Below are 23272 nucleotides of genomic sequence, written 5' to 3' on the forward strand. Positions count from 1 at the left end.
TGACTAAAAGGATCAAATTTGTTAACAGATACAAACACAGGGACTAAATTGGCCAAATTAATAACACAAGGACTAAATTGGCCGATAAGATAAAACACAAGGACCATTTCAACATTTAAGCCTAAAATATTTCCTTCGTATTTTGTAAGACCAAACATGGAATTTCATTTCGCGAATCAAACAAGCCTCAATTGGTAGGATAACCGGAATATTGGGCTCAACACAGTTATGGACTTCCCTTGTAGAAAAGCCCAAATATCCAGTCTCCAGAAAAAGCGGTTGGTCCGACAACAACTTTTGAATTTAAAAATATCCCGCTCCCCTTAAAATCCCTCCCATTTTTAAATTCCACCCTCACTCACTCTCTCTCTGTGCCTCACATTCAGACATTAAAGTCTTCATCTCTTCCTCTTCAGAGACGCAGAGGACTTAAGACAGAGAAATCGCCGAAATCTCAGAAGCACATAGATACTCCGAAAATGGCGACGAATATCGGAATGATGGATGGGGCTTACTTCGTAGGCAGATCTGAGATCTTGGCCTGGATCAACTCCACTCTGCATCTCAATCTCAACAAAGTCGAAGAGGTTTTTTCCTCCGAACCCTAACCTTAACCTTTACTTTTCGAATTACTGTTTTCTTATTCGATTTTTTCCGATCTGTGCTTCTCAGGCTTGTTCCGGTGCTGTTCAATGCCAGCTCATGGATGCGGTTCATAACGGTATGGTGCCGATGCACAAGGTGAACTTTGATGCCAAGAGCGAGTATGAGATGATTCAGAACTACAAGGTCCTTCAGGACGTCTTTAACAAACTCAAAATCACCAAGGTCTATCTCTAACTGTGATTAATTGCTTTTCCTTTTTAAATTTAATCGGATGTTATGTGGATCTGCAAGTTTTCTTTAACTTCTGTTATAAAATTTAATTAAATAATTTCTGTCTCTTTACCTTTTTTTTTGTCTTGCTCTGTGTGTTTGTGTTTGGGGTTTTTAGCACATTGAGGTGAGCAAGCTTGTGAAAGGAAGGCCGCTGGATAATTTGGAGTTCATGCAATGGATGAAGCGATACTGTGATTCTGTTAATGGAGGCAGCATGAACACGTAAGTTCTACCCCTAATTCTGTTTTTGTTGATCCTTCATTTACTAACTGAATTTTTCATGTTTTCCTTTTCCTATTATATGTGGACTTAAAATGACATTTTGGTGTGATTTGAATTACCAACTCTTTGTAGTTATCTTTAGGCTTGCTGAATAATTTTTAAATCGATTTGGGTTCTTCCATGCTGAGATGCACAATGCAAATTCTTGTCGAACTTCCCTTTTGATCCAATTTGCTGCCTCTATTAGAATCAAAATTCACAAGTCTTTTATAGCTATGCTCACTCGTTTGATTTGTGTTTGCAAGCACGTTGCTGTTGTTTGGTAGTGCCACGGAGTTTTATTTACTCCGTTGTGCACAACATGATGTTGTCCGGTCACCATTGATGGGTTAAAGTCGGATCTTTTTGTAATAAATCTTATGAGTTTTGTGCAATATGAGCTTCTATGTAGATGATGTTCAAAATAGAATGGGTGAATTAATTAGGCTCAAGTGTGCACTCGTCAATTATAAGCAGTGTTCCTTTTTTGCTGCCTACTTTAGCGAAAAATTATTCATTCTTTGGATAGGTTGAATGGCCTTTCAGCTGAAAAATAAATGTTAATTTGAACTCTCTGATAAATATATTTATTATCATTGTCAGTTACAATGCTCTAGAAAGGAGAGATGCTTGCAAAGGTGGGAAAGAAGCACACAAAAGAGGTGCCCAATCACAAACATCAGCCAAGGGTGCAGCAGCTTCCCAAAGATCTCACTCCTCCCACACTGCTCGAAGAAATGATGTACCACCTTCTGTGAACTCTACAAGTCAATCCGGGAAGATCTCAAGACCTGCTTCTAGTGGAGGCCCTGCTCCCCCTGTATATGACGAACAGGTACTTTTAGTCACTGGTGCAGGAGTGAGAATTCTGTTAATGAATTTAGAGTAGTCTAATACTTGTTTTAATGCAGATCACGGAGTTGAAACTATCAGTGGATAGCCTTGAAAAGGAGAGGGATTTCTACTTTGCAAAGCTCCGGGATATTGAGATACTTTGCCAGAATCCTGAGATTGAGCACTTAAATGTACTGTATTTTCACTCTTTGTTTTCAAAATGACGACTACAAAAAGAACAAATGCCAATTTACCGTTTCAATTCTTTATGCAGGTTGTTGCTGCTATACAGAAGATTCTTTATGCTACCGAAGATGATGCATCGGTGGTAGCAGATGCTCAAGCTATGTTATCTCGCCCCTCAAAGGAAGCAGACCTGTTGAGTCCGATTGCAGAGGTTTCCGAGGAGAAGGTTAGCTCAGAGACTCAAAAGAGGAAAACTTATCTCAATCTTGATGTTGATGCTGCTGCCATCACAACATTATCTCCCAAGCAAAGGATTTCTGATGCTTCTGATGTCCATTGTAGTGGGTCACCCCTTATGACTTACTGATGCATTCTCTCAGTTCCGTCTTTCTGAAAACAGTCTTCCATTGAACTTCTTACCGATATATTTCTTATCCTATATATTTTTTTTTATATATATGTCAAAATGTAGTTCAACAAGTAATGGTAGGGACATGGGATATTATTCATCCCTTGTTCGATTGAGAGAAGTCTCGTGCTTTTTGTGTTGTAAGCTAGAAGGTATATGAATGAAATATTTTCATTTCAGCTGCAGGGATTTTGTGCTAGTTGTTTTAGCCGTCGTTCTAATACAATGTTTACCCGTCGTTTTTTTTTTTGGTACTGAAAGAAAAACATTTTTTTGGGTACATAAGAGCATCCACAATGATGCTCTCTATTTTTTAGCTAAAAATATAAGAAAGCTATTTTAGGAGCTCTCTAAAAATTTCAAATCTAACCATACTCTCTAATTTGGAGAGTCATAAATGCTATAACTCTTTTTTGATTGGTCCATCTTTATTAAAAAATAAAATAAAAAATAGTTAGCATTAAATAAAGGTTTGAAATACTTATTAAATAAAACAGCATTAAATTATAGGGAGTCACTAGGAGTCTTTTTTCTCTCCTCAGATTTAGGAGCTCCTAGAGGACTTCCTATTTTAGAAGGTGGATAAAGAGTATGGTTGGAGTTGCATTTTTACAATTCCTCCCTAAAATTTGTCTAAGGAGGTGGATTAGCGAGCCCATTGTGGATGCTCCCTTCGATTTTTCTAATAAAAGAAGGAAATCTAAGATCTAAAAATGGTTAACTTGTGGATGCCAAGGGTCCTGCTCCTTCGGCTAAATAATCTCCTTTGAAAGACCATGTAAAACAACACCAAAAACTAAGAGATAAATTTTAAATAATTCATCTCCCCGAAAGAAGTTTTTTGAGTTATTTGATAACCTCCAAAATGAATGCACAAGCCATCAAGGTATCTTCCCCAATCTCTATCTCTAGTCTCACGTTTTTTTTCTTCTTCATCATATTCCTTCGTTTTGTATATCAATCTTTGTGAAATTCATACAGGAAGTGAAGGACAAAAATGCACAAAGTCCCAAAGAGACAAAGGTGAACACAGTAGACGTCCGGTCATCGGCGGGGCAGCAAGGCCATGAACAGAGTAATGTGCAGGTGGTTCACCAGCCACATCCCTCTGCGAAAACAAATACCAGCGGCGGTGTCCTGACCGGTGCTGCCGCTGCCGTGGCAACTGCCCTTCAGTCCGCCAAGGATGCTATCTCCAAACACGAATAGCAACATTACATTTCGGACCTTGTTATCAGCATTGCATACGAGCATTTATTGAAAGAAAAAAAGAAAAAGTAAAAGTAGTTTGTTTTGTTAAGTTTTTATTTGCCATTTGCAGAAAGAAATGCAAATATTATGATATACATGATGCATGTATGATGTTCTTGTTTGGATAGGCTTTTTCTGTGGCTGGATTATATGGTTTTCAGTTTTAGGCTGGTAGAAACTTGCTACTCTGCTTGGAAGCTTATGCATTGCATAGAAACACGTATTAATTCTTTTATGTTATAAATTTTGGATCAAATACAATCTTCCAATAACTGTTATGTAATTGTTCAATATTGATGCATTAGCGTTTATGGTAATTATTTAAAACATGAAAATGCGTTGAGATTTGTGGAGTACATGAACTCTAGCACACCATCCCAATACCCCATTACCTATCACCACACCATGGGTGTCATATAAGAGGTGGATAATGACATAGAAAATCTTTAGTGAGGACTTTCTTGTCACGTAACAGGTTGAGTGACATGTATTATCCAATTAAAATATGTCGTGTTATCTACTTAAGTTTGTCTTCCACGATAAATAAGTCAAACGACGTGCCAGGTTGAGTGACATATACCGTCCAATTAAAACCTATAACCTATCAAGTCTTCTTTAGTTTTTCTCCCCCAATACACAGGTCAAGTCAGTGATAGGTTGAATGACAAGCATCCTCCAGTTAAAACATGCCGTGTGTTCCCCACTTAAGTTCTTCTTTCTTGTTCACCTCTATATAATTACTCTTGTTGCAGCAAAATATATATATATATATATATATAATTTTACTCCTATATAAGGAGGCAAAGCAATCTTCCATCCCCAGATTATTCCGCTAGGTATAATCCTAAACGGTGGATATTTGATGAGCAGGTTCTATCCTATCCACATTCTTTTTTTCCCGCCAACTTGCAACCTGTAGATATGACAGACATTCCCATCCCAACACAGCTGTGGGCTGTGGCATGAAATTCTTGTCAAACAAGTTAAAGCAATTGTTCTTTATTCTTCTCTAATCTTCATCAGAATCCAATTCTCTTGCCCCTTTCTTTCCTTTTCTGCCACTTGCCATACATACATTTCATTATTTGTTATATAACACAAGCAAAATATATTTCCTTTTGCCTCCCTCTGCTTGAATCACCACACCTTTTCTTTCTCCTCTGATTTTCTGCTCTGGTAATTCAACCCTCCAATTTCTTCCTCGTGTATTGATTAAAGGGTTTTTCTTTTTCTTTTATTGATCCTCTATTGTTCAACTGCCCTTTTGATTGAACCAGTCAGCAGCAATGGGTATGGCAATATCTAGGATGGTGAAGATGCTCTTTGCAAGGAAAGAAATGAGAATACTAATGGTGGGTCTTGATGCTGCTGGAAAAACCACCATCCTCTACAAGCTCAAACTTGGAGAGGTTGTCACAACCATTCCCACAATTGGTATCCACTTCGAATCGATTACCCCGAATTTTTGCTTCATGTTTTTTCTTGAACTTGATATGTACCTATTCAAATTGGAATTAAGCAATTCTGCTTTGAACTTTTGATTGATTTTTCTTCTGTGACCAGGGTTCAATGTGGAAACTGTTGAATACAAAAATGTAAGCTTCACTGTCTGGGATGTAGGAGGACAAGACAAGGTACTAACTTTGATTCTCTAAACTAGTTCTATCTTAGTTTCTTTTTAATTAAACACTGAAAACTTAACATAGTTCGTGGGGGTTACTTAAGCTTAATGGGAACTTGATCTTGATTATCATGTGCTATGTGTAGATTCGGCCACTATGGAGACACTATTTTCAGAACACTCAGGGTCTTATCTTTGTAGTGGATAGCAATGATAGAGACAGGGTTTCAGAAGCCAGAGATGAGCTCCACCGAATGCTTAGTGAGGTCAGTTCCTTACAGTTTCTTCTACAAATTATCATCAGAACAATTTTGCAGAATACAAATGTTCTTCTTTGCTGCTGCAGGATGAACTCCGTGAAGCGACACTGCTTGTGTTTGCCAACAAGCAAGATCTTCCAAATGCCATGAGTGTTTCTGAGATCACTGATAAGCTTGGCCTGCATTCACTCCGCCAACGCCGCTGGTAAAAACCAAACCATGCCACATACATACTATTCTAATAATCCTCAACCAATTGTTTATGAGAACTACATGATCAGGAATGTTGTCTTGTTAGATAGTGGGACATGTTATGTGGTTAGACTTAAAATAAGATTGAGGATTGAACGTTCAAATGTGATCCACCTAATCAACGGTCTTGATTTACAGTCTGAAAAAGAACAAATTACTCTTAAACGGTTCTCGATTTTATAATTTCTGCTGGGTTAAAATATTGTTCTTATGGCTTCTGGATTTTAATATGTGCAGGTACATTCAGGCTGCTTGTGCCACCTCTGGCCAAGGACTTTATGAGGGGCTTGATTGGCTATCCAGCAACATCTCAAGCAAGGCACGATAAGCCAGGCTCCTTCAGCCTCTTATTTCTTATTTTAGCAAATGTTTGATTGTATATCTAGTACTGGAAAGTACTTGTATAGATATTGTCTGTCTTTCTATGCAGACATAATCCAGTCAGGCTGCCAAGAAGACTTTGTAGTCCTCCTAAAGGACAAACCTTGTAACTAAGATTAATTTACTTTGCGATTTTTGGTTACTGTTGTAATAAAATTTCTAAGATGCAATTGTGCTACCTGCTATATTGGTTTGTGTATAGTATTTGGCCATCAGAAAGCATTGCCAGTTTATAATATTGGTTTGTTTCTGGACGTTTGGTATGGCAGATGCACTTAACCAGGCCTAGAAGGACTTTCAAAGAAGTATCAGACAAACAGTTCTAACAAAGACCTGCAAATTTAACCCCAACAACACAAACCCATCACTACAACAAACAACACCACAATAATCAGCATCTGAACATGTGAACTTTCAGTGAAATGTCGTTTTTGTCGACAAGCTCGAAGATGCAAACATCTCTTGCTCTCAAACAATTTTCCCTTGCAAAAGCGGCCCAGCCAACAGAAAATGGAAATGTGTTAACAGAATGAGCAATCAAACTCACACAACACGATTTCTTTCTGACCAGAAGTTTGGCGGTTTGTTTCTCCAATTTAATGAAATGCTTGGAGAAACTAAGTGGTACATGCTGCATAAAATACATGTGTAGCAATATTAGTCACTTTAAAATATATATATGGATGAATAATATAACGGAGATGATTTAGAACAAGATATTGAAAGAATTGTTCATAAATTTACCATTTGAACAAAATGTAGTTGTGTAAATGTTGTCGATGAGCCTTACCGGCATAAGGGGATGAGCCCACAGTGACTCTGAAGGAATGGTTTGAGATGAACTTGTTGGCAGCTTCAACAACCCTCTTAGATGAAGATGATGATATTTCAGGTGAAGAATGAGTACTTAATCTGGTTTTCTTGCGAGGCAGAGGACATGACAATGGACCAGACTTCTGCCTTGTTTTTGGGCAGGGTTGATAATCCCCAAAAATTTCAGCAGAATTATCATTTTCATCATCATAATCCTCCAAGATTTCAACAGAGTTATTTTCATCATCCTCATTGGTTTCTTCCATCACGGGCAATGCTAGGGATAGTCGATCTCTGTGCCACTTGCATCCAATATGCAAACTTGGAATTTTGAGTTCACATCATATTTGAAAACTAGGGAGCCACCCTGCTCTAGAGAGTAAAACTTAGAGAACTCTGGCCAACCCCTGTCAAGCCAAACCTCACCATCACATGTTGTCACTTCTACTTCCCATTCTGAACCACTTGGAAGCTTCAAATGTACTGGATTTGATAGATGTTTTTCATATTTCTTCACGAAACTCTTCGGTATTCTCTTCGCAAGTGACAAAAAAAAAAAAACTGTCAAGTAGGTACTTCCATAAAGCAATCTAGGTTTTTCATTATGCAGAAAACAGTTATATACTTAAAAAGAAAGAGGTGGACTTACAAGTTTTGTGTCTCTAGAAGTGTCGTCTAGGATCATCTTGAGAAACAGTGGAGTGGTAGCAGAAAATGCTGGCCATTCATGATCAATTTTCTGGCGACGAGAAGCAGACATTGTAGGTAGTATGTACTTCAAGTTAAAGCTTTAGATGTATTTCAAACTTTTGAAAGTTGGCAGCTCATGTGCCATGGAACCCTGGCTTCATTTTTATAGGGTTTTGTTGTGTCATCAGCAAATTAAAGTGACTGGAGCATGCAGAGATGTCAAGCATTTAACGTTAAAGAGGAAAAGCTTGTAGGTTTGTAGAAAACTGGGATTGATTCTAGTAGGTGGTAGAAATGAAAAGAGAAAAGCTTTATCAAGTGACTTGATAAGTATGGTACTATTGATTGAACTTTGACCACAGGAAATGGATTTCCAGATTGCAATTTGACCAAAATAATGCACAAACTTATCAGAAAAGCAGAGGCATGATGCATGGAAGCACCACCCCATCCACTCAGCTCTTTGGGAAAGACAAACTCAAAATACAGCTGCAGTTTTGGTGGTAGTTGTAAAACACAATGGTGTAAAATCTCCAATTATGCAGTTTTTTTTTCTACCTGCTATATATTGTTTGTTTATCATTTTTGGCTAGCAGTGAGCATTGCCAAATGGATGAAAGTAAAATGCTGGCTTCAACTTTGTGTGTATTTTATGCATAAGGCATTGGAGTTCACTATGCTACCTGGTTGCATGTAATGTCATTTCATTTCTTATGCTGGACTTTTTGGTAGGATGTGGACAAGTTCAAGGCCCTGTAGTTCGGATGTACTAACCTTCTCTTTATTCTTTTTTTTTTGGGTAGATCAAGAATATATAAACGAAAAAAGAGACCAAGGGTATGTAAGCTTCTTTTCAACATCATGCAAAGATACACACAACTCTACCTTCATTTTTTTTTTCCGAACCAATCATATAATGTCATGTGTTTTAATGTTTTTAATATAGCAATATGCAGTTGACTTGAGATACCGCTACAGTAACATTCTTGTTGCATAGAAGCTCTTCTCGACGGACATGATACTAGATTTCATTAACAAGGGCCTTTAGAGCACTCACCAACATGCACTCCAACTGTGTCTTGGACATACCGAAAAGAAAAGAAAAGAACAGGTTAACAGATTATAGTTAATAAAAAAATAACAAAAGGAATAGGAAGAAGAAAGGTTCTCTGAAATTTCCTACTGATTTAACTTTCTTGGTCTGATGGCCAAATACTGATTTAAACTCACAGGGCTTTTCCCATTTCAGGTTCAGCACCTTGAAACAAACAAGAGAGTACTAGGCTTTTGACAATTTCTCCAAAAAGATACAGAAACAAGCTTTCTAGCTGTTCTCAACTCAACAACTCTTCACTTCTGTTCTCTCACGTGCGTTGTTCTACTATTTGCTCTCTACATCATCACCTCAACCTCAACCTCACCTATATTCTGTTTTACAGTTACCATTTCCTAATTAATTACCATGCCTGAATTTGAATTTTACCTTTTGATTTACCCTTTTGCTTGTATCATTTCGCTAATCAACTGATGCAAACAATGAGTCTCTCTAGCCCATTAGAGGAGAAAAACTTGATTGCAACAGGATAACATTAGGGGAGTAAAACTTAGTTGCTATTTCCGGCCGATATCATGTGGAAAGGTTATCAGGCGTGTCATAGCTTTATTGGCCGGAGATAACAAAACAACGTTATCCCCGTTTCATGCAAGTGGATGCTTACTTCTTCCAAGGTGTCTATCCAAACACAATGAATATGTGGAGGTGAGCTGCAACAAATGGAGCTAGTCTATAATTTATTTTGATCAGAAGCTCATCAATGGAAATAACCAAATAGCCAACCTCATCCAATTTGTGAATTAATTTTAGTGGATACACAAACATTTATGTATGATAATTGCAAACATGTGAAGCCACTTTTTTTGCTCAATTGGAGAGGACCCTACTCTCCCTGTTCCTGTTCCTAGTCCTAGTGAGGCATTTAGATGTTGAAAATTTCTTGGCTCTGGCTCTGGCTTTCCTGTGCCAATTACTCAAATTTTCACAATACATTCTTTTCATGCATTAAAACTACAACCATGCATTGTTAACATTGATTTTGGCATTTAAAACCCACATCAATTACAACCAACAAGATTCTGTACCTGGCTATGAGCTTTGGACTGGTCTGCGCTCTTTGGCATCAAAGACATCATAATGTTTGGTGAGATAGATGGATCATACATGGAGTTGTCATTTTGACAATGCGGTGATTGCCATGTGGCTTGAGAAACAAACATAAGTAGTTCTTGGTCATATGATTTGAAGTTAAAATTTTTGACCTTGACTCTTCCAAGTTTCTCACTTCTCTCTCAGTATGAATTGGCACGCGTAAATGTTAAAAGACAAAAGGCAAAAAGGGGTTGAAGAAAATATGCAAACAGGCTTTGATTCGTTGGCTCAAAACTTTTGAAGAATCTTTATTTTTCATGATCTCTTTGCATGCGACTTATGATAAGAAAGAGATGTAGCCAAACTTTTCACCAACTTAAAGACAAAAGGCAGGGCAGGACCACCGACAACAAGAACAAAGATATCCACACAAATTCCCATATCTGCAAACCTAATTTCAAAGCTACATGTCTTCTCCATCCTGCTTCTCTTTTACTTATTTCAGACTGGTTTCTAAATGCATCAATGACCTATTATCCTCCTCCGTTTAAATTCGATGCAAAGCTACTTTACAGAATCTAGAAATTTGCTAATCTTCTACAAGGGCATCCCCAACCAAAATTCATCTAATGCATTTACTGGGATTTTCATTCGATCACATGAACAAGTTGCTGGAAGAAACTGTCAGCTATTAAGTCCTTAGTGGAAGTTCCAATGAATTCAGACAACTTTCATATAGTATTATGAGGTATATTCATTTCAAACAATAAGGGATTTGATAGTGTCTGAGTTCCCTTGGACATGAGAAACAGTTGACAGGAAATGGCATATCATACTGGGAAGGAAACTGCATTTAGTACAACATACAGGCACACAACTGCAAAAACGTTGAAAATCAGGTGCTTAATAACTTGCAGACTCAACTATAAGACGGCATTACGAATCACATTAACAATTTTCATCTGGATAATTGCTTCTTTCTTTTTCTTTTTCTTTTTTTGGTTTGCAATGACAAAATCTAACTTCCGAATGCAACCACACACAAATGTAAAAAGTACAAACGAGATTCTTTAACTCGTAGACTGTTGCACGAACATACGAAGACGATAACATTAATAAAAACATTGACATATTTTAATTGCTAATTGCCTTCTTGCAATTGACTGACAGAATCTGACTTGTAAATGCGACAGAGTCACATTGCTCATTCTCTAAACAACTGGTTATTTGCAAATATAGGATTTTATACTACACACAAGGCATATTTAAAATTAGGTGTTGGATCAAAAGAAGAAAACGAAGAAGAGAGTGAGGTGTTGATAGGGCACTTCAGAGAGACCCAAAGAGTAAGAAGTCAATGTGACTAAATAAGGTCACAATAAACTATTTAGACCGTAGAGTTTAGTGTCCAATTGATTAGAAAAGAACTGTTCACACACTAGAAGCTTATTTAGGACTATGCATAGTTTATATGTACTACGATCAAGCTTCATCACTGAGTCTAGTTACTCAGTGTGAAGCAGAGTAGACAAACGCATTACTGCGAGTATTCTCCATTTAAGATAATGTATATCACTTCATTTAACATGATAGAAATGTGAGAATACTTCATGAATACTGGTTTTATGCATATAGCACAAACACAAAATGCAAAAGCCTCTAAAGCAGGAAAAAATTGTTGGCAAGAAAATATTGGTTGTGTACAAGGGAGTCTAATGGTGTGTTTGGTCTGTTGGTAAGAGCACCCCACCCAAATTACCTAATCTTATAGCTTTAGATATTTTGAACTTCAGCTATTTGACATTCCAATCTCTCTCTCTCTCTAATCTAGTTTAATAAACCTGCTAACAAACACACTGCTCATTATTCACCTAAACCCTAAACTCCAAAGTCATTGGTTTGTTCAATCAGACAGAGGAACCAAAGACTTTTGCTGTCCATCATTTACCCCTTTATTGTTTGGTACAAAAAATGACTAGCGTCACCCATCTCCACCTCTGGCTTTAACATTCTTCCATTCCTCTTTTTACTAACAAAATAAATTGAACCTGGACTTCTACAATCTACCCTTCACCCCACCCCCATACCACTTGACCTAACATAAGATTAATAGGTTGCTAAAACAACATTAAGCTGAGATCAAGAGGATGTCTTGCAGTTATTTTTCTAGATAAAAAGAGGTATATCAACACCCTAATATGGCAGATCAGACACGATTTCTTCCATTCATCCTTAAACACACACACCTCCCCCTCCTGTCCTGTCCTGCCCCGTCCAAACCATCTCTTCATATAGAGAGAGAGAGAGAGAGAGAGAGAGAGAGAGAGAGAGATACCGATTCATTTTCACAGGTTTGGCCACAAAAGGAATCATATAGCATAGAACATACTAATTGCACCTTAAGATAGATAACGCCAATAATATAATATGCAAAAGAGGGATTGTATATTCTACCATGTTTAATAGTAGACAATAGACAAGAAGAGATTAATGAGGACTGCTAAGCACATCCACAGACACACGATTTAGAGAAGGCAACCGCATCTGCTGGTCCTGCAGTTTGCTCCTTTTAAATCGAGGATCTGGTGAGGATGAGACCGGTGATGCTGCAGCCCACGAATCATTTGATGTATCACAGCTGAAAGATGCATCAATAACTCCATTAGGGCTGCCGGGGACTGATAAATGCTTTCGTTTGTGGCTCTGGTTGTGGATGTTGCCATAGCTGCCTGATAGTTCCAGGATGAGCTTGTAGCACTCATTGACTCTGTCCTGTAAAAAAACATCATAATACTCAACTATTTAGGACATCAAGTTTAGATTACATTATATTTTCTGAAGCAGGAGAGAATAAATTACATAACTGAGAAATCCATGTCTTTAAGTACAAACCTTACTGACTTTAAGTACATTCATAAGCTGACTCTGGTATTCCACAGGATTAAATGCCTCAATCTCATCAATAACATGAAGCATTGTTGCAGTAGCTAATATGGAAGGCATGAAGCACATAAATCTGGAATCTGCGATTAAAATTCGATATGGAAGATGAGATTTAGTGCCAACTGGTGTCATTGTGCATACATTTTGGTCAATTTTATATAAGTTTGATGCCAATAAACTCATTGAGTATAAATGAAATAGAGAGCCCTGTTGTTTGCTCACCAGCAATGACAGAGAGAAGGAGGCGCTCACATCTCCACAGAAACTCCCAATGTAAGTGGATCTTCAAACCAAACCTCCTGATAATATGATCAAAGAATGAATTTGGAGTTACTGGATTCATCCTCCACCCAAGAGTTGATAGCACCAAAAGCTCCATTCTTTGAATGGTCTTTGCTTCAAATACATACTTTGACGACTCCACCTAAACACAATAGGAAGAAGAAAAAAAAAACCACATTGATTGATTACAGAAGAACTGGACCAAGAAACACAATAGTCTAGCAATTTAACAAACACCAAAACTGAATATAGGCATTACACATACTTGCAAATCTAAGAGAAGGGGCACATGGATCTCTTCCACTTTGGCAGCCAAAGACACACAAGCGACGGCAGCGAGCTGACTCATCCAAGGCTTGTCCCTCCGAAACCGTAGGCTGGCAATGAACCTATCAAAGTAGTTCACAGCTAAAACAGTAGTCAAAGAAGAGAACCCATAGTGTGCCTTAACACTCAAAATCCACTCCACTGCCTCTTTCCTAGCCGCCATTAAAGGCCCATCTGAGATTGAACCACTGAAACACACATGGGTCTGTTCCTCTTTGGAGATTAGAGAGGCAAGTTCATCATCTTCCCAAAAAAAGTCATTTTCTAGCAAAACCAGAGGGAAAGTTGACTGCTTTTCCATATTCCCAACACAACCCTCACTCTCTTCCTCAATACCATTGTCTCCCAAATCTTCCTCAAGACCTTCTTCACAAAACAAAGCGTCAAAAGCCATTGGAGGGTTCTGTAGCTCTTGGGGTTCTTCTTGCAGAGCCATCTTCTTCAGAGAAGAAGAAAATAAAAGCTTTGCTCATTATACAATAAGCACAAGGAAAAGAGAAAAACTTAAGCTCATGCCCATATCCATCTCTGAATGTGTTTCTCTCTCTGGACTTATAAGAGAGAGAGCGCCAATTGCAGTAAGCAGACGAAGGGTTTTATCTGAGAAGCCTTCACGCCTGTCCTATATTTTTCCTTTTTCTTTTTGCCCCGTATTTTTATATATTAGATGGAATCAGAACAATTTAAATACAAAAGAAAATTGACTAAAACATTAATGATCCAAAAACAAAAAATGACTAAAATATTAAATGAACTAAACTCTCAACTAATTTATTTGAGAGAATGATTTTCATAGAGGAGACTCGAACTTTTACTCTCAAATTTGGAAATCTCAACCACAAATCACTACAATAAGGAATGATTTTCATAGAAATATACCAATATGTATTAAGCCCTAAAAAATCTCTAAGATTTTGCACTCTCAACTCACAAAAATAAATTTCAAGCAAGACATAAAGAGATAAAAATTTAATGTGTAACAATTGATAGCGTAGTCATCTCACCTTCTTTTAAGTTAGTTTTGCAAGGTGAAGTTTTATCAATTAGTACCTTTAGACTATATGTGTATACAAGTCCATAAATAATTTTTAAAGATAAATTCTAGGGTTTTTCAAAAGTTTAGGGGGATAGCTTTTATTCGAGGACTTAAAGAGGGGTCTTAGTTCTTTTTTTGGTTTTTATATATTATTCACCAAGAGGGATTGTCTGTAGCGAGACTCAAACTTAAATCTTGATAGCGAAGATGACGATCCTTACCAACTCAACCAACTCTCATTGGTGTGTAAGATAAACTCTAAGTGTGAGTTTAAAAATAATAACACTAATTCCTTAATCTTAAAATACTAATTAATGTATATGTGTTAGTGGATGATGTTCGACTATAAGACAATTCAACATGTTACACTATTAAGTTGTAGTTTGGAATTATACTCAAAATAAATTATTATTTCTTATCCCAAAAAAAATATATATATTATTTAGAGATTTTTGAGTAAATAATTTTAGTTTTTTTTTGGGGGGGGCCTAATAATTTCAGTTTAGTGTTTATAAGAAAGCGACTGGTTTTCCTTATGAGGGCGTGAAACACAGTCTCTACGTTGGGGATTTGGGGATCGTAGGATTGGAGACTTCGATGATTGAGATGGAAACGTGACTATCACGCGGGAAAAGTACTCATTAGTGAAGATAAAGCGTTGACCACGGAGAACATGAAAGTGGTTGATAAAGTTACCCCGGCTGTGATTGTTGTGTTTTCTAACGGAGTGACACGTGTACCAATACAAACGCATAGTTGGTCAACCCGATGACACAAACAGTGGGGCTTGTTGGAATTACCGACAGTCGGTTTTTGGATTCACAGAGATGCTCAACCTGGTTTTTTGCTTTGGTCGTTTGGTTTCTTTCTTCTGCTCTCCCAAAATTCAAACAGCGGAATGTTATTATTTACCTTTTCGCAGCTCCCTTTACTTTTCTACCGAGTTAAGCAGCCTTTTGGGTTATTTACGCTTTCCAAGAGAAGTCACTATTCTAATTAAAATATTAAAAACTTAAAACAGTTAATATAAAAATCCAATTTAACAAATAGTCATGGACGTTGCTATTTGTATTATATTTATTGACTATATTATCAACTATCGGATTCACTAATATTAGAAAGATAGTCAGTAATGTTATAAATAAATGTAATACAAATAATATTAATTTTTTTAATAAGCAAATTTAAAAAAGATTTTATTTTTGAATTAAAGCAATTAATAAGTCCTAGTATGGAAATTGCAATTGAAAAGAAGGGAGAAATTTCCTAGTGCATGGAAAGTGAAATTTGTTTGTTTAGCGATGTATCATGTAGCGTTGGTAGATAGGGATTAAAGTAAGAATTTAAGAAGATCCTGTGCCTATGCATCCGAAGAGAAATTTCCTGGTTCCTATCCTCCTACAAAAAAAGATTGGTGGGTGAGGCCCAACAACACTTTTGGTCCTTTTGGAAGGAGCGCGCAGAGTTGTTGGCCTTCATTAAGAATTTGATAATCTATCAAATAAAAGAAGGCTCCACTCCCAAGAAGGAAATCAAAAACTGGACAAACAAAACATTAGATTAGGTACAAAATGGAACCCACACAAATTTCAATTATTCAAGGCTTTTTTTTGGGCTGTCCTACATGAGATATAAACTGTCCTTTTTTCTTCTTCCTTTCTTTTTCTTTTGGGTATGAGAGCAAGTGGAGATTGAATGTTACCATACTAAATGTTCATTCACCATCTATTTTGGTTGAATTGAATAACTTAATTTTTGTTATTATGAGGGTTGGGAGGAAAGAGCAATACTGCTCCGAACATATTAACAGACGATTTGACTCTTTCTTTAGGAAGTTGTCATTTTTACTTACATACTATATATTTACAGTTTGACGCGCATGTGCATACATTAAGTTGTTCTTTGCATAAAGTACGAAGAAAAATGAGCCGAGTAGAGTGGAGTAGAGTTGTTAACCATGTGATATATAGGTAGTTGACATATGAATTTAATGATTAACCCTGACATTTAATGCAACAAGTACTTTTTAAAATGGTCACCTCCTAATTTGGTAGAGAAAATAGGGTTGTTTTAATTAAGGGTAATGCTCAGCTTACCGCATTTATATATCACCTTTCTAATAGAGGTGGAGCCCACCTCTATTAGCTTGGTAGTACATAATGTGGTATATATACATAGCAGTGGCGGACCTATTAAGGCGCAAGGAGGTGCAACTGCATCTCCCTTTATCGAAAAAATCATTGTGAGTGCTTCAAATTGCCCTATTGCTCAGCTGGTGGTTGTGCACTACAGGTGTACAGATTACCTTATTTCCATTTTAAGCATTTACTTTCATTTATTTTTATATTAGTCAATTTACTTAAGTTTACAATGTAAATAAGGTACACTAACTTTAATAGAGCTATAAGTTTAGTTGTATTTGAACTCCTAATTGATATCAAGTCTTAGAATCCTTTGATGATTATAAGACCACACTTTAATGAGATAGACATCTATATGTCTAACAGTCTCCCACTTGGTCTAATAATCATCAAGAACTCAATATCAATTACTATATGGCCTATAGAATTCAACTCAATTATAATTCCTAATCAAGTCACCGTCAAGACTAGAATGCAAAATGATCATGACCAAACTTAATTTGTGTTTAAAAAGGTCACTTTCGTTCATACGCCCTCTCTTAAGAGATTACCAACATCTTTCCTTGACTCTGGTATGAATTCATGTCTTATGTAGTGACTGTAGCTAGCTATACTACATGATGACATGTAACTGGATTCATTTGTCAAGAACAATAAACATAAAATTGAAGTCACATAATTTATTAAAAAATTGAACCAAACAGTAGCAAACAAAATAACTGAATTTTCTCCAAGAAAATAATGAATTTAGGTGGAATAAACTCAGCTCCCATTGATTTTGCATATAAAAAATGAATGGCATAACCAAAATCGTATCAAATTTCCCATTAATACTTTTGGGAATAACCTCATACAGTAAATCAATGAATCAATGCAATTTCCTTTCATTTACCTTCTACCTTACAAGCTTGAAACAAAAACTTTAATGCTTATTAGTACTCATAAATTCAATGAAAGGTAAAAGTCATTGATTAACCACTGGTAACTGAAAATATGAATTAACAATAACAATTAACACATAAACAATCTTTGTTTGTAGTAGCCTAAACCTCAGTACCCCCATTTGGACTCAAATAAAAATACTAGAAAATCAAATTTCCACCAAATCAAAATATGAAAAATCGGTTTTAGTGCAAAATACGATTTAGGATAAAAATTATGGCTCATTAAGTCAATATACACTTCATACTAAAATCCCATAAAATCAAGTTTTCTTATTTGATGTGTAAGAAATAAAAACCGCCAAAAATTATATTGAGAAAGTGATTATTTCAAAAAACCATTTTTCATATTTAGTCAATATTTTTGCATAAAATAATTTTTCATGTATGATATGAATGCATGAACGGGCCTAAAGTTAATCTAGGTGAAAAGCCTTAGATGTTCAATCCACAAAGACTTTTTGACCTTTCAAAATTGCATATCTGTTTAAAAATTCCTAGGTCGGCCAATGCATATCATTTTCCTTTTATTAAACATTGATAGGGTGTTGGTTGAAAAGGAAGGAAAGGAACAGCTCAATAAGCTTATGCCAAATAAGAGAGGGAACTTGTCAATGGAGAGTTGAGAGAGACAGACACAGTTTCCTCAACTCGGTAGAGTTGTCAATGGAGAGTTGTCAATGTGCTTTTCTTTTTTTCGTTTCATCTCTCTACTCTATCTCTGGCTCTCTCTCTCTCTCTCTCTCTCTCTCTGTGAAACAACATCATAAATAATTGTTGCCGTATTGTCTCTCTGAAACGCACGCCGTACACCCTATGTATTTTACTTTGGCTTTAATTTAGTTATAAACTATTGCAACAATTAATAACACACAAAACCAGCTTTTACTGATGCAGCTAAGCTTTGTTACTGCTTTCTCAGTGGTATTTACAGACGCAACACAAATAAACATGGCTTTGGAAATAAAGCAAATCCCAAATTCCCAGCCTCAATATTTTCTTCTGCACAATTTTTTTGGGGTGAAAGGTTTTGATTTTGTAGCAGCAAAACAGCTTAACCACGTACCCAGCTTTAGAAAGGTTTTGATTTTCCTTCTCTTTTTGCTCAGGGCCTCAGCAGCAGGCCATCAATGGTTTCTTTTAAGTTTTCAACTTCATAAACGTCAGTGAAAGAAAAAGATCAGAGAGATCAGAGAGATCAGATTCCATATATATTATATACTGCTTAATCTCTGGCTCTTACTTTGTGCTGCACGAGAAAGGTACTGTTGCTATCAACCAAAGTGATAAAACTTGCATATGTTTGCCCAAAGAGAAAAAAAAGAAAAGAGAATAGAATCAAGTTGGTGTATTTTTCCGCATGCTGTACAATATCTAGCCTGCTTTTCTCACCTTCTTCTCTTCCGTGGCTCGATTGATAATATATTAGATATGCGCGTCAAATAGAAAATAAAGAGCCAAGACAATGTAACTAAGGGTAATTCGAGGACCACGAGTGCAACGTGGAACCTAATTCGAGTACGACATCAACTATTTTTGGGGTTTAGAGATAAAAATGTAACTAGAAACACATTTCAGAGATCATTGCTATAATTTACCCAAAAATAAATAGTAACTAGGAAGAAGATACCCTTTTACTGATCTTCATTAATTGGCTATAAACAGACTCCACAGCCAAAAGTTTAGAGTGTGTCAGCTGTTGCTTGCACCAGTAGTTTAGTTAAAAGTCAGAAGAATCTCTCTCTCTCTCTCTCTCTCTCTCTCTCTCTCTCTCTCTCTCTCTCCTTCATCTTCATTAACTAAGTGGGCTTTCCCGCCCAAGGCCTTTAAGGGAATTAAAGCCCACAATTCATCTTCCACACACGAATCACGATCAATATTTTTGATCATCTAATAATTTAGCTGCTTTCTAGAAAGATTGCAGTCTAATTAAGCCCACGATGCACAAAGACAGTCAATGTGGGGATGCTTTTGTGGGAATTCACACATGAAGTGCGTGGAGTTGGATGAGATCAAAATACACGGATTTAAAACTCTCGTTTGTGGGGTTGGTTGGACATGCCACGTGATGAGACAGTCTTTGTCACTTAAGATGTAACATTAATTCTGATCGTGTCACCTCTTAACTTAATTTCTAATTATCCTAGTCTATGACTATCTCATAAAAGTCTTATGTCAAATGAACACAATTAAGCATTGTGACACATCCTCACTCCATATTTTCATCTTCATACTTGCAGGGCTTTAATATCAAGCTCACAACAACTCACACTTTGTCCACTTTTAAAATGTGAAAAAAACAAGTTCAAACTTAGTTATATATTGGAACTAGCTAGCGACCTAGTCAGCTGGCTAAACTTCTAGGACTTTAGAAGTAGGGGTGGGCACGGTACGGTATGGTACAGTATTGAGCCTGTACCGCTACTGATATCAGAAATTTAAATCGGTATGGTACGGTATGAGATTATAGTTTGTCAAAATTGGTACAGTACAGTACCGTGCCAAATCGGTATTAGTACCATTTCGGTACCAAAATGACACAACAAAAAAAATGAACCAATTCAATATTCAAGATATTCATTCACCAAAATAAGTGATGCCTAAGTTACAAATTCAAAGATATTTTAGCTACTGATATTTTACGCAGGGCTCAGCCCAGGGTCATTCCTTGTTAGTTTAGTTTGTTGTCGGCTTAGGCCTGCCATTTAACCAAAAGAAAAAAAATCCTCCATCTTAATCAAGATTCTAAGTGACTTTTCTACAAACAAAAAGTAAAGAGTTCAAGGATAATCCTAAAATCAAACGGTGATAGGCACTAATTTTATTAATAGATAAAAGTACAAACTGTTTCTTTCTTTTCTTTCACTCAAAGGGTCTTGGTTGAATATTTTACAACTATTTTATTTATTATATTCTCATCATGAAAACCTTTTCACCTATAAATCAAAAATTACTAATTGAGTTGCTTGAAGAAAGATAACTTTTGCCAAATAAATCAAAGAAAAAGCTTTTAATTATCAAATGAATCAAAGAAAAAGGCTCTATGAACACACACAAAGGCAATCAAAATTATATTTAAGTACTATTCGGAACGGTACGGTATTGACTAGTACCAAAATCTTGATACCGCTACCATATCATACTCTATTGGTACGGTACGGTACGGTACGGTACCGAATATCTCCCCATACCAAATGAAATGGTATGAAATCGGTATGGTACGGTACAATTAGGGTACAATTTCGATATTTCAGTTTAAGATGCCCACCCATATTTAGAAGTATGAAGCACAAGAAAAGTACATTGTTGAATGTTATTATATATAGACTTAATAAATGTAATTACTTTCAAACTTCAAAGTCAGGTTTGAACCTCCGATAATTTTTTTCTTTTGGGTTTGGACCGTTATAGTTACAATTCTCAGTCCATGACATTCTTTTATTCATATTCGTCAAAGGTGTTATTTGATACACTTTAAAAAAAAAAAAGGGTTATTCAGAAAGGATATCGATATTTCAAAATTCCGCCAGAACTGAGATTGTTGACTTTTTATCCAAAATTGTACACATAATTATATTGGGCTCTAAGTGAGCCATTTGAGCCCTTATTGTGGGCTAGGGTTTTGGCCCAAATGTTTTGAAGTTTAGCTCTGCTTTTATTTTTCTTTCTTGTATATCCAACACTTGAGAAATTTACAAGTCGATTGCCTGAAGTTATAACATAGTTGATCATAAACCCCTTTGGTTATTTCACCATAAATCAGCTTAGAAATCTTTCTAAAAGACACATTTGACCTTAAAAAAAAACTAACAACAAAGACTAGAATATTTCACTTCCAAAATAGCAATCCAAACATACGAAGAATAAGTCAATAACAATCCAAACACACGAATATTAACAGTTTAGAAATGAAATTACAAGTATATTAATAGCAAGACCCAAAAAAAAGGCCAGAAACTAAGACCAGACCTAGAGAAGACTTGGAAGATATCTGGAAATTAAAGCAAAAATATATAAGTAAAAGAGAGTAGGAGAAATTCTAACCATTAATTGAAGTGCGAGACTAGTCAGTGTTAATTCTAAATAAAAAATAAAAAATAAAAAAAAGCCCCCATATTTGAAAAGTTTGAATAATGGTGGTGGGCACGATGCCACCAAAATGTCAGTGTGTTGTCGTGTTGACCATCTTGCATTGCATGAGAATGAATGAAGATATATATATATATATATATATATATATATATATACACGTGCCCCCCTCAGTTGGAACTTGGACGTTTCAAAATGTGGAAACTTTCATATATTGCAGTGCAGTTTGAAGTTTGAAGAAAAAAGGACACTGGTCTTTGCTCTTTGCTGCTATTTTAAATCACCATCGTTCATTCATTTGATTCTCAACGTGTTTGACCATCGGTTGAAACTTTAAATCAAGACCACGACCACTGATCGATATTCACTTCATGAAATTACCTTTTAACTTCCCAAGTGTGTGAGTATGTGACTAACCAGATTTAATTAGATTTTACAGAAATATTTATCAACAAATCTAGGTATGTTTGGAGATCCAGTCAATTCCGATGAAGTTATCAAAGCCTATCCAAACGGATTGACTGGGTTGGTTTGGAAGAATTAGATTATTCTCATCTATGAAATTACTGTTATTTTAGAAAATATATAGGTGTGACAATAATAATGTCACGTGTTATAATACGAGTGACCAACATATACATGACAAGAAATTTATAATAATTCAGGTGATTAAGAATATTTACTCAACACCATTCGATTGCATACTTCATTTGGATGTCATAGAAATGTGGCAACTCATGGGAGTAGGGTCTCAAAATAAATTTCAAATATATATATGAGTCATTACATGGCCTTTAAAGAGAGATAAAGGAAAACTAGTGGACATAACACTTGATTCTCTTTCTCTCTTTTTTTCTTTCTATCTTTCAAAATATTTATTATTTCTTTTGAGCACCAATAAAGGGTTAGCATTCATGTTTCATATGTTTCTTTATAGCAAAGCAAAAGAAAAATGTGCATGCACCCAAATCAACACTCATTCATGCATTGAACAACCAACCGGAGATTTCTTTCTTTTATTTTTCCACTTCTTTTATTATTTATTATTGTAGAAATTAATAACTTAGGTGGAAAAGTAAACCTGAAATTAAAGCATGGCTAAACGTTATAGACCGAGTCCTAGTCAAAGGGTTATGTTATGTGGACTTGTGTTTTTTTTTGTTGTTGTTGGAGTTTTGGAGCTCACATAAACCAAAACACGCATACAAATTCAGACGGCACCTACACCAGCTGAGTTGAACTGAGGATGTGGGGTCAACAAACAAAACACAATCACTAAATCACATAATAATCCAACACATTAATTCGTCATTCCAACATACAATTTGGCTAAGTCGCGCACTTCAAAACTTTAAAAGAAAGAAAAAAAATCGGTCACTCTATACCTATATGAGCCTGGTCATTGTCTTTTACAAATTTTCGAGAAAAATAAAATTTCAAATTACAATTTACAAATCGTTATACTACAATGACATTATTTATGAGTATATTCGTTGTTTCTTGATGCAAAATTCAATGAATTCTATTTTT

The 23272-nt window shown here is 36.0% G+C and overlaps 5 protein-coding genes across 5 annotated transcripts; 3 read left to right on the forward strand and 2 right to left on the reverse strand.

The window, feature by feature from the left end:
• Positions 353–2754, forward strand: LOC18774957 (microtubule-associated protein RP/EB family member 1C). The gene is made up of 6 exons (XM_007205461.2): positions 353–587; positions 673–828; positions 995–1101; positions 1744–1975; positions 2052–2165; positions 2249–2754. The coding sequence occupies exons 1-6, from the start codon at positions 480–482 to the stop codon at positions 2525–2527; spliced, it is 996 nt and encodes a 331-aa protein (XP_007205523.1). The 5' UTR covers positions 353–479; the 3' UTR covers positions 2528–2754.
• Positions 3435–3844, forward strand: LOC18772490. The gene is made up of 2 exons (XM_007206217.2): positions 3435–3455; positions 3551–3844. Exons 1-2 carry the CDS (start codon positions 3435–3437, stop codon positions 3776–3778), a joined length of 249 nt encoding a protein of 82 aa, XP_007206279.1. The 3' UTR covers positions 3779–3844.
• Positions 4647–6567, forward strand: LOC18773195 (ADP-ribosylation factor 1). Its single transcript, XM_007205919.2, has 6 exons — positions 4647–4996; positions 5098–5254; positions 5384–5454; positions 5588–5707; positions 5788–5906; positions 6191–6567. Exons 2-6 carry the CDS (start codon positions 5107–5109, stop codon positions 6279–6281), a joined length of 549 nt encoding a protein of 182 aa, XP_007205981.1. The 5' UTR covers positions 4647–4996; positions 5098–5106; the 3' UTR covers positions 6282–6567.
• LOC18772915 (B3 domain-containing protein At4g01580) lies at positions 7425–7907 on the reverse strand. Its single transcript, XM_020565852.1, has 2 exons — positions 7797–7907; positions 7425–7682 (listed from the first exon to the last, which is right to left on the reverse strand). The coding sequence occupies exons 1-2, from the start codon at positions 7905–7907 to the stop codon at positions 7425–7427; spliced, it is 369 nt and encodes a 122-aa protein (XP_020421441.1).
• Positions 12336–14193, reverse strand: LOC18775029 (cyclin-D3-2). Its single transcript, XM_007205322.2, has 4 exons — positions 13474–14193; positions 13149–13350; positions 12876–13006; positions 12336–12755 (listed from the first exon to the last, which is right to left on the reverse strand). Exons 1-4 carry the CDS (start codon positions 13969–13971, stop codon positions 12471–12473), a joined length of 1116 nt encoding a protein of 371 aa, XP_007205384.1. The 5' UTR covers positions 13972–14193; the 3' UTR covers positions 12336–12470.

This window comes from Prunus persica, chromosome G6 (genome assembly GCF_000346465.2).
Source record: "Prunus persica cultivar Lovell chromosome G6, Prunus_persica_NCBIv2, whole genome shotgun sequence".
In the NCBI taxonomy this organism is placed as follows: Eukaryota; Viridiplantae; Streptophyta; class Magnoliopsida; order Rosales; family Rosaceae; genus Prunus; species Prunus persica.

Coding starts and splice junctions, on each gene's coding strand:
- LOC18772490 (XM_007206217.2), top strand. CDS start 3,435: ATGAATGCACAAGCCATCAAG. Junction 3,456..3,550: donor TGAATGCACAAGCCATCAAG/GTATCTTCCCCA, acceptor AAATTCATACAG/GAAGTGAAGGACAAAAATGC.
- LOC18772915 (XM_020565852.1), bottom strand. CDS start 7,907: ATGTCTGCTTCTCGTCGCCAGAAAATTGATCATGAATGGCCAGCATTT. Junction 7,683..7,796: donor CTTCTAGAGACACAAAACTT/GTAAGTCCACCT, acceptor TCACTTGCGAAG/AGAATACCGAAGAGTTTCGT.
- LOC18775029 (XM_007205322.2), bottom strand. CDS start 13,971: ATGGCTCTGCAAGAAGAACCCCAAGAGCTACAGAACCCTCCAATGGCT. Junction 13,351..13,473: donor CCCTTCTCTTAGATTTGCAA/GTATGTGTAATG, acceptor TATTGTGTTTAG/GTGGAGTCGTCAAAGTATGT. Junction 12,756..12,875: donor ATGTACTTAAAGTCAGTAAG/GTTTGTACTTAA, acceptor GTTTTTTTACAG/GACAGAGTCAATGAGTGCTA.
- LOC18773195 (XM_007205919.2), top strand. CDS start 5,107: ATGGGTATGGCAATATCTAGGATGGTGAAGATGCTCTTTGCAAGGAAA. Junction 5,255..5,383: donor CACAACCATTCCCACAATTG/GTATCCACTTCG, acceptor TTCTGTGACCAG/GGTTCAATGTGGAAACTGTT. Junction 5,907..6,190: donor TCACTCCGCCAACGCCGCTG/GTAAAAACCAAA, acceptor TAATATGTGCAG/GTACATTCAGGCTGCTTGTG.
- LOC18774957 (XM_007205461.2), top strand. CDS start 480: ATGGCGACGAATATCGGAATGATGGATGGGGCTTACTTCGTAGGCAGA. Junction 588..672: donor ATCTCAACAAAGTCGAAGAG/GTTTTTTCCTCC, acceptor TGTGCTTCTCAG/GCTTGTTCCGGTGCTGTTCA. Junction 829..994: donor ACAAACTCAAAATCACCAAG/GTCTATCTCTAA, acceptor TGGGGTTTTTAG/CACATTGAGGTGAGCAAGCT.